Source organism: Triticum aestivum, chromosome 1B, assembly GCF_018294505.1.
Source record: "Triticum aestivum cultivar Chinese Spring chromosome 1B, IWGSC CS RefSeq v2.1, whole genome shotgun sequence".
Lineage (NCBI taxonomy): Eukaryota > Viridiplantae > Streptophyta > Magnoliopsida > Poales > Poaceae > Triticum > Triticum aestivum.
This window is the reverse complement of record NC_057795.1, coordinates 584,819,570-584,829,598: the sequence shown is the minus strand read 5'-3', so window position 1 is coordinate 584,829,598 and position 10,029 is coordinate 584,819,570. Positions and strand designations below refer to the sequence as shown.

General features: G+C 45.3%; 1 protein-coding gene across 1 annotated transcript; it reads left to right on the top strand.

The window, feature by feature from the left end:
* Positions 1-494: 494 nt before the first annotated feature.
* Positions 495-2,318, top strand: LOC123096147 (acetylserotonin O-methyltransferase 1). The gene is made up of 2 exons (XM_044517772.1): positions 495-1,340; positions 1,709-2,318. The coding sequence occupies exons 1-2, from the start codon at positions 531-533 to the stop codon at positions 2,015-2,017; spliced, it is 1,119 nt and encodes a 372-aa protein (XP_044373707.1). The 5' UTR covers positions 495-530; the 3' UTR covers positions 2,018-2,318.
* The last annotated feature ends 7,711 nt before the right edge of the window (positions 2,319-10,029 follow it).

Here is a 10,029-nt window from a genome sequence, read left to right as displayed (position 1 = left end):
TCGTAGACTCCAAGACAACATCTTCAAGGAGTCGTCCCTTGTATGCCGATGTTGACTAGTATATTCACAAAGTTAAACATGGGGGCTATAACCCACAAAACCGAATCTGGAGCCAACATCTGACGGGAAAACAACGTGCACAGTTTGATCTAGCCAAAATGCTAAATTATGGATTTTCACCCGGAGAGAATGTAACCTCGGTGTCAAGGGTCAATGCCGCCTGCTTACACGGAGTGAAAGAACTATCTGGCCAAACGAGAATTCTTCCTTGTAAGAGAAGATGTCACCATGTCGCTTCCGGTCCACCTATGCTCAATCTTCAGTTATGTTTTATGAGGGAGGGCTAGATTTCGTCAATCTTAAAATGCAACTGCACTTGCTCGTGATGAATATTAAAATCGGAGAAGGATTCAGTCGCATGAGTGGTGAGTGACTGGACAGACTATTTAGCCAGCAGTACCGGAGATATAGCTACCAACAAGTACGAAGAACAAGCTAAGATCAACCACCCTGCACGTAGTAAGTACTCCATGGCACTCACCGGCGACTACAAGCTCATCAGCACCGAGGACATGCTCCAAGGCCACGCCGAGCTCTGCATCCACGCCTACGGCTTCGTCAAGTCCATGGCGCTCAAATGCGCCATAGAGCTCGGCATTCCCGGCGCCATCCACGGCAACGGCGGCGGCGCCTCGCTCGGCGAGCTGGCCACCATTATCGCCCTCCCTCTCTCTAGGCTCCCGCGCCTGCGCCGCCTCATGCGCGTGCTCACCGTATCGGGCGTCTTCTCCGTCGAGCACCAGCAGCCGGACGACTCCGTGGGCTGCGCCGTCGCCGTCTACGGGCTCACCTCGGCCTCCCGCCTCCTCGTCGGCGACGGTGAGACATCGTCGGGACTGTCCAGCCTCGTGTCCCTCATGGTCGACCCGAACCTCACCGCACCGTTCTCCGGCATGAGCGCGTGGTTCATGGACGACGAGCAGCCGCGCTCTTTCTTCGAGATGCACCACGGCGAGGACATGTGGGACATGGCCGCGCGGGAAGCTGCTCTGAGCAGGACGATAGGTGACGGCATGACCGATGACAGCCGCTTCGTCGTGGAGGTGATCCTGAGGGAGGGCCGCGCACGCGACGTCTTCTCCGGGGTGCGCTCGATGGTCGACGTCGGCGGCGGCACCGGCACCATCGCAAAGGCCATCGCGGCAGCTTTCCCGCACGTCGAGTGCAGCGTCCTGGATCTCCCACACGTCGTCGCGGAGGCCCCGGCCGACGGAGAGGTGCGATTCATCGCCGGCGATATGTTTGATCACATTCCCCCGGCCGACGCTGTTCTGCTCAAGGTAATTTCACATGTGTTCCATACTATTTTTTTAGTCGCCATGTGTTCCATATTTCCATTGCGAGTACCTACTGCTGGTATTAGTATCATTTTGTGTAGAAGTACTTTTTTTTCATGTTAATAGAAGCTTTATTTTTTCTGAAGCACTAATAGAAGCTTTATAGACTCAAAAACGTCAAATATAGTCATACAAAACCATAGAGCTTAGACCTGGCCTTTGCATATCAGGAAGATATGCACATATGCACTTTATTACCGAGGGCACACACGACACTTACGTGCTTGATTAAGTTTATAAATATTGAATGCACAAGCCTACATGCACTTTGATTAAATATGCCACATCATATCGATATTTTCGTATTGCAGTCAGTGATGCATGATTGGCGAGACGACGAATGCGTCAAGATACTGCGAAGGTGCAAAGAGGCAATCCCTACCAGAGAAGCTGGAGGGAAGGTGATAATCATAAACATGGTGGTGGGTTCTGAAAAGTCTAAGGGCAATAGTACTAAAAAGGAGGAGGCACAAGCATTGTACGATCTCTTCCTCATGGCTTTCGAGGGAGGTGAACGAGAAGAGCACGAGTGGGAGAAGATCTTCTTGGAAGCCGGATTCAGTGGCTACAATATCATACCCGCGCTAGGAATTAGGTCCATCATCGAGGTCTATCCTTAACTAAACACCAAACTTGCTATGCAACCTTGGTAAATAATGTTCAAGCTTTGTAAGCTAATTATTGCCTATATTAATATATGGTTTATATATATATGTGCACCTCGTGTGCGCCCTACTTGTCCTTCAAGTTTGTGCGGGTTTAATTTGCTCAAATTAGCCGGTTTCATGTTTCGGTCAGAGATGAATATACTCATTTATGTATCTTGGAGTGTATGCATGTTACTCCAAATTCTTTTTCATCAATGTAATATAGATGTGTTGATAATATTTTGATGACCCCCCTATATATTAAGTATTTGTAGATTTTTGTTGCCATGAATTGACACACATGACAAATGCAATATCATTGAGATTCAACATATCAATGCAAGGCAACATATATGTTGGAAATATAAAAAGAAATCTATGTAACTATTCTTGATTGATTTCTTAGTTACATCGTTGAATTCTCTGTGGTCTTGCCTTCATCGACCTCTGAAGTAACCGGGATGCCTAGACTAGTGGACAAGAAACTACTAAGACACAAATAGGCACACGAGAAGAAAACGTCCGAATAAAGAGCTAGGTTTCAAGCTTGTACCCAATTTGAGATGGTCGTTTCAATTGCTTCTCGAGACGAGTTAGATAGATCTCTTGGTAATTTCAATGATCACAGTGGATGAAAGGAAGCACACTTTCGTGAAAGATGTTTACCATATGTATAATTGATTTCCTTTGTACATGGTCACTAAAATATAAGGTTACAAAGTGGGAAAATATGATAAGAAGAAACCAAACTTATCATTGAAGGCTTAATTATCTAAAGCTCAAGTTGAGTTGTCATTTTCATCATTGGTCATGACTATGTAATAACGACTTATTCCGACAGAATGAACCCACATGACATTAATAAGAACTAAATAAGTAATCAAGCATTGTGTCTTCTCGTTGAGATGCATGAAAGAGACATGTAACATTCAAGATGCTCATGTATAATATATATTAATGTTGTATGTAACTAGGGATGAAATTCGAGCCGAGTCGAGCCAGCTTGACTCGACTCACTAAAGCTCTTTTCATTAATGAGCTAGCTCGACTCGACTTGTTACTATAACGAGCTCAAATCCAAGATTGGCTCGACTCATATAACTCGCGAGCTGGCTCGTTTAGCTTGTTAAGCTTGCTAAAGATATGAAGATAAAACCTTATAAATATGATAAAAAGATTAATTAGGAACTTAGCATGTACATATATGGACATGTACTTGAGAGTCTCCTCGGAGGCTGGGCCTTGTGTTGGGAAGCACGGTGTCTAGTGGCTGTTTTTTACTACCCAAGAAAACCGCTGATTTTTTTTACCGAGCCTAACGAGTTACACGAGTACCCGTGAGATCGGCTCGTTTAACTCGGTCTATAAATGATCTTAAACTAAAGCTCGGCTCGACTCGTTATTGTCCGAGTTCGAGATTATTCGATCCGAGTCACGAGCTTTGAGTTTTTTTTTTCAGCCCTATATGTAACCCTTATGTATATTTATAAGCAATGAGTAATGTTATAGAATAAGTGGGAGTAAACTTAGGATGTGCTATATATTCCTTATGTCTCAATATTGTTTTACCCAATTCTCTATATAAGTCTAAAGGGCCAAGGTTATGCTATAGAATAAGTGAGAGTCAACTTAGGATGAGCTAAATATTGAACCCTAACTATACTTGAAGATTTTGGTCGTCATGATTACGTGTGCAAGTCACAACACACTCTCTATGGACTTAAGCAGTCTCCTCTATCTTGTTATGCTTGCCTCGGTGATAAACTTCATTGGCTCGGTTTCTCATCCTTCAAGGTAGACACCTCATTTTTGTATTCTCTTGCGGAGGTGCTATTATCTTCATGTTGTTCTATGTCGATAACATTGTCATCACTGGCTTAACATCAAATGTTCCTACAAAAATACCTCACCGAGTTGTTAATTCTCTTGTTCAGTCTCTCTCGGTTGCCTTTCTAGCCATGGATTTTGGCCAACATGAGTATTTCTCGGCCTTGAAGCAGCTTACAATTTAGGGGTTTGTTGTTGAGTCATAATAAGTATGCACCAGATTTGCTTCATTGAGCCAGTATGAAGAATGACAAAACTACATCTACACCAATGTCCGCGGAGGAAAAGATGGGACATGACAGTGGTTGGGTCCTTGGTTTAGATGGCACCTTAAATACATAGTATGGTGTGTCTTAAGGTTGAATCTTTCGGATCTACACTACTTTTCATCGGTGGCGGTTGATGTTCTGCTGCGCTGGTCCAATGAGACCTTAACACGGCGACTTCCCGACTATATACTACAACAATTCTGCTCGGCTCCGACGAGGAAGAGGCGATAGCGGCGGCACGCCTTCGGCTCGTCATTAGATGGTCTACGGACCTGGATGTAGTTTTTATTATTTCTGGTGTACGTTGTACTGTCATAATTGAAGATGAATACATCGAAAGTTTCGTAAAAAAAACATGGTATGGTTGTCACTCCTTACCTCACATTAACACATCCATATATAGCACTATATCAATCGGGTGTTCATTGGGAATCTTTTAAGCACATCTCCCGTTATGCTAAAGGGCCCCGGATTGTCACTTTGAGGTCTCCCTGGACTCATTGATGTCGACTAGGCTAGATGCATTGATGACAGACGATCAACACGACGGTTTGTTATTTTTCTTGGTTCCAACCTCATCTCCTGCAGCGCAAAGAAGCAACACACGATCTCGGATCGAGCACCAAGACTGGGCATAAGGCACTAGCAAATGTGTTAAATGAAGTGAATTTGTCCTAAAGGAATTGGAAATCTCTTAAATACAGCTGGATTTATGTGATGTGAGTGTGACAATCAATAAGCAATCTATGGCGGTATTTCATGCTTAAACAAAACACATCAAAATCAATTCCCGTTTGGGTTAATTATCCTTTTGCCTTCAGTGGTGTCCATTCGCTCAGTTTTGCCCTCAGTTGCGAATTGTGCTCAGTTTTGCCCCTAGTGTGTTCGTACCAACTCGTTCCGTGAAAACTGCCGTCTCCGTCAGGTCAACCATTTGACTCGGCCCTTACAGGTGGGACCAGGCGGCAGAGACGTGCTAGACGATCAGACTGCTGCACGCGTGGCTTGTGGGACCCAGCAAAGAGCCGTTAAGCAGAGAGCCGTTGCGGGTGTGCGATATAAGCGGGTGACAAAGAGCGGCGGTGACCACGGCGACAGAGAGAGCGGGCGACAGAGAGCGTGGTGGTGACCACGGCGACAGAGAGAGCAGTGGTGGGAAGATAGCTGTGGAGGGCACGGTGGCGTTGAGATCCCCTTCGGCTCCGAGCTCGATGTCTTCTTCAAGGTCCCGCGCCACTTCGCCGATGCAGAGCCCGGCGCGCGTGGAGATGCCGATCTTCGTCTGTGCGCGGTGTCGGGCGGGCGTTGATCGGAGGGTTTCTCACACTCCGAAGAACCATAATCGTCCGTTCTACATGTGCGGTGAGAATGGGGTAAGAATCGGGGCAATTGCACCATTTTCTTCGTGGTCGGGATCTTTGAGCAATGGGTTGATCTGTTTGGCGTTCATGCAGGTGAAATGTTTCTTTCTTTGGGTTGATGTTCTGGCCAAGACTCTGATGAATGAACTGCAAGAAGAGCATGAAGAATAGTTGCCCTGCTGCCTCGAACGGCAGTGGCCGCATCACGAGCTCCAGAAGAAGAGACGGAGGGCGAAGCATGCAATTACAGAGAGCTAGCTGTTGAGCTTAGGATGTTGAAGAAGAAGGTTAGGAAGATTGAAGATCAAGCAGAAATACCCATTTGCAATTACTTTTGGGCATTTGTTGGTATGGTAATCACACTGGGTGTAATGTTGGAATTGTATGGAAAGGCATGAATTAGGACCGCATGTATTATGGAGGAATTTGTAAGCTTGAAATTGTATGAGAATTTCACCTTGTTTAAAAGATTGGTCAAAGTCGTTTCAATGTTAAAAAAGGGAGAAGAAATGACCAAAATTTAAATATGTTGAAAAAAGGGAGAAGAAATGAGAAATTCAGAAACTTTGGTCGATGAAATGCAGCTCTCTGCTCTGCCTTTCTGTAAAGAAAAGGTTTCTCTGTGGGCCAAATTCAGAGCGGAGAGCCAAGTGCCGGCTAGACTAATGGGCCAGCTGCATCCAATTAGGCCCATTCGGGGGTGGGCAAATGAGATCTCTTGCGTGTTTTTTTGTTTTCTGTTCTGATTTAATTTAGGCAGTAAATCATTTTATTTAATGCTGAAACTTTTTGTGGAAGCTAATTGAATTATTCCAGAGCCAAACAATTAAGTTTAGAATCTTTTTGGAGCTCTTAAATATTTAATACCAATTTAATTACTCCAATTCAAATACATAAATCAAAGACTAAAATGTCATGGAAAATGTGCCTCAGCTCTGATAGAGGTTTACACCTGGTGCCAAAATTAATGAACATTTTTGAAGGGCATTACATTGAGAAAAAATTAATTTATCTAAAAAATGAAGGGTGGAAAATGCACAAAAAATTGGTGTGACTGAGACTTGAACCTAGGACCGCATGGGTTTGTGGCATTTAGGGCTGCGCTGGTAACCGATAGGGTAGATGGAAAGACTTTGACATGGCCAGAGAAGGAAGCTATCTGTAGTGAGATCGTGAATTGGTTTAGGGTTTAAAAACACATGTTTGTACTGAATTTTTGCACACACATGAGAGTGGGTTTCCTTCGTTTTGCACGGAACTTTTGGAGGGTTGGAAACGTATGTTTGCACTTTCACATGATTCTGATTAGAGTGGCCCTTGGTTTAGGGTTTAAAGGGAATAAATATGCATGTTAGTTCATGACTTGGTTTAGGGAAGAAATGATATCTTTGGGCACAGACATTTTTTAAAACACATAATAACTTAGATGCAATTCACTTTACGCTTACATAGATGGGTATCCTACATAGATAGATAAGTCCATGGACACGACACGACATGGCACGCACGACATAGAAAAGCAACAAAATAAAAACGATAAAACTAAAACATGACGAGCTTGACGAACAACTTCAATCCGGGCTCGCACCCCTTCTTAGAACATCTTCATCTTGACCTTTTCCACCTTGGCTGCGCCCCTTCAACACCGTATTCAACTTCACTCCTCCTCCTTGTTGTAGGGAAGGGAGTGCATCTGGTTTTCGGTGGGGAAGATGCACTCATAGTTGGTGAAGATGTTGTACACCGTGAAGAAGATGGACTCGCAACCACACCAAAACACTTGGCCGAGGAGCTCGCACGCGTCAAACAGGTTGGAGAAGGTGACCGTGAGCCGTACGAGGATGCCGGCCCGGTCACGAACCTCGTTGAGGGTGAACATCCTAGGCGAGCCCCGTGGGAGCTTGGCATAGCCGGCTCTGAGGAAGGATTGGGTGAGCTCGACGGACCCCCTCCACATGGAAGTCTCCCACACATGGAGCTCCCTCTCCACGAGCACGCCCGGTGGGTAGCGCAGCTCCGACACGACAGGCGGACGAACGAAGGTCATCCTGTTGTACTGCATCTTCACTTGGTCGCTTGGGTGTTTGAAGTTGGAGAGAATGGATCTGGCTTTTGGGTAGTGAGTGGGAGAGGAAGAGAGACACCCCATAAAAATAGGCCTGTGGGTGGGAGAGGAAGAAAGAAGGGATGAGAATGGTGCATGCGTGAATCCGGACGCGTGTGTGTATCCGTTAACTTTTGGACCCTTAAATTTTTGCACGGAAACGATGCATGGGGCGCGTGCGTGCATCTGAATCACCGCATAGGGCTGCTCTTAGACCGGGCGCGTGCATCTGAATCGCTACGTAACCTGAATCACTGCCATAATCTGAAACAATGGCCTAATTCTGAATCAATACGTGCATGGCCACATCGCTTTCCTCGCTCGCCTCGCTCGCATGCATGCACGTCCGCCTCCCTCGCATGCATTCCCACGTCGCCGCCCTTCCCATGCATGCATGCCTAGAAAGCCTGAGACGGGCAATTAATTGTGCTCTCAGGCCCGGACAGCGAGACGGCCCAACGGTCCATCCGACGCTCCTGGTATGTGTTGAGAAAAAATATCGCCCAATCAGTCGGATTGCATCTCGCGGACCGCCCCCCTCCTCCCCGCATATTCCTTCTAGAAGGGTTAGATCGATAGTCCTTGATCGCCGCTAGGGTTAGATGGACGGTCCATGTTCAGTGCTAGGGTTAGCGGGATTTGGAGCAGTCAAAGATAGGTTTGACCAGATTTCAAATGAGCATAATAAATTAAATAAATATCAGAAAAATGAAAAACCTGCGCACATAGTCTTCTTATGTCATATACTAACGATTTAAGTTGTTAAACAAGGTCTACATACATTTAAATGACAAGTTCATGTGTCTTATGTGATATCTCAAGTATCTCAAACTCACTTGTATGAAGTGAAGAGAAGTGTTTTGGCGAAATGAACATGAAAATTTCAAAAAGCTCACCATAGCTTCATTTTTGAGTGACTAAGAATGATCCAGGCTTAGTTTTTTAGTTTGATGTTTTATACTTGTTTAAATCTTGGTCAAAGTTAAGTTTGACCAGAATTCAAATGAGCAAAACAAATTAAAAAAATCAAAAAAAGGAAAAACCAGCGCACATAGTTTGTATATATAGAATATATGTGTAGGGAACTTATTTGGCTGATTTAGACCATGTTGAAAAAAGCCTTGCTTAGAAATAAGGCCGTTTACCCTACCTTTGGAGCTCTTTTTAGCACATTTTTCATGAAAATTTCAAAAACCTCAAAAACCTCACCATAGCTTCATTTTGGAGTGACTAAGAAGGATCCAGGCTTAGTTTTTTATTTTGATGTTTTAGACTAGTTTAAATCTTGGTCAAAGTTAGGTTTGACCAGAATTCAAATGAGCAAAACAAAATTCAATAAAAATTCAAAAATAGGAAAACCATTATTCAACAGAAATGAGGCCGTTTACCCTACCTTTGGAGCTCTTTTTAGCACATTTTTCATGAATGTGAGTTTACCCTACCAAAGTTTCAAAAGAATGGCAACATCCAAATCATTCAACAGAAATACAACATTATTGAAGCATAGTTCTAACATAGGTCCAACATCATCACTACAAAAAAAGACACATCCGTGACATTTTGGGTCGAACGAATTTTTTTCCTGTCATACTTATGACACTTCTATGACGATAATTGTGACAAAACCTGGTATCATCATAGATGTGGTGGGCTCCTACTTCTATGACAAAAATTCATGACAGAAAATGGGCTTTTCGTCCTAGGCGGGCCGGAGAGCAGCTGCATGACATTCTTTGGGCCGTCCATGATGGAAAAAACCGTGGTAGAAGCGAGGGCGAGGAAAATATCGGGGTGTTCCCGGTTACGGTGGGTGGTCAGGGCCGAATGACACATGGAGGTTTGCGCGTTTCTGTCATACATGCATGCGCTTGGGTGCGAGGTGTTGGGCTCTAACTAAACCCGAGCGAGGCGTTTTCCTACTGAACCCGAGCGATTGCACTGTAGGCTACGCGTTACTTAACCCGAGCGATCGATCGATGGCTGTTAACTGAACCCGATCGAGCGATTCCTTCGCTACTGCTGCTAACTGAAGTCGATGATGCTGCCTCTGGATGAACAGTGAGTGTTGCAGGGGTGGGTTTGGATGGACAGTCCCCGATGGGGGTGGATGAACAGGACCCCGTGGTGTTGCCTCTGGATGAACAGGTCCCTGATCGATCGAGCCGGTTGGGGGTGGATGAACAGTAGCTCGTGGAGGGGTGGTTGAATAGGAGCACGTGGAGAGGGCTGGTTGAACAGTACCCGATGGAGTAGCGCGCGGTGGAGGCTGGATGAACAGGAGCCCGTGGATGAACAGTCACAGGTGGAGGCTGGAGAAGGTCGACGGTGGATGAACACTAGCCCGTGGAGGCTGGAGGAGGTCGACGGTGGAGATGAACAGTATCCCGTGGAGTCCCGTTTTGCGGTACGCCACACCATCCCAAT

What these genes read in the sequence shown, in the direction of transcription:
- LOC123096147 (XM_044517772.1), top strand. Translation starts at nt 531, where the DNA reads ATGGCACTCACCGGCGACTACAAGCTCATCAGCACCGAGGACATGCTC. An exon ending in CCGACGCTGTTCTGCTCAAG is followed by an intron (nt 1,341 to 1,708) that starts GTAATTTCACAT and finishes TTCGTATTGCAG; the next exon opens with TCAGTGATGCATGATTGGCG.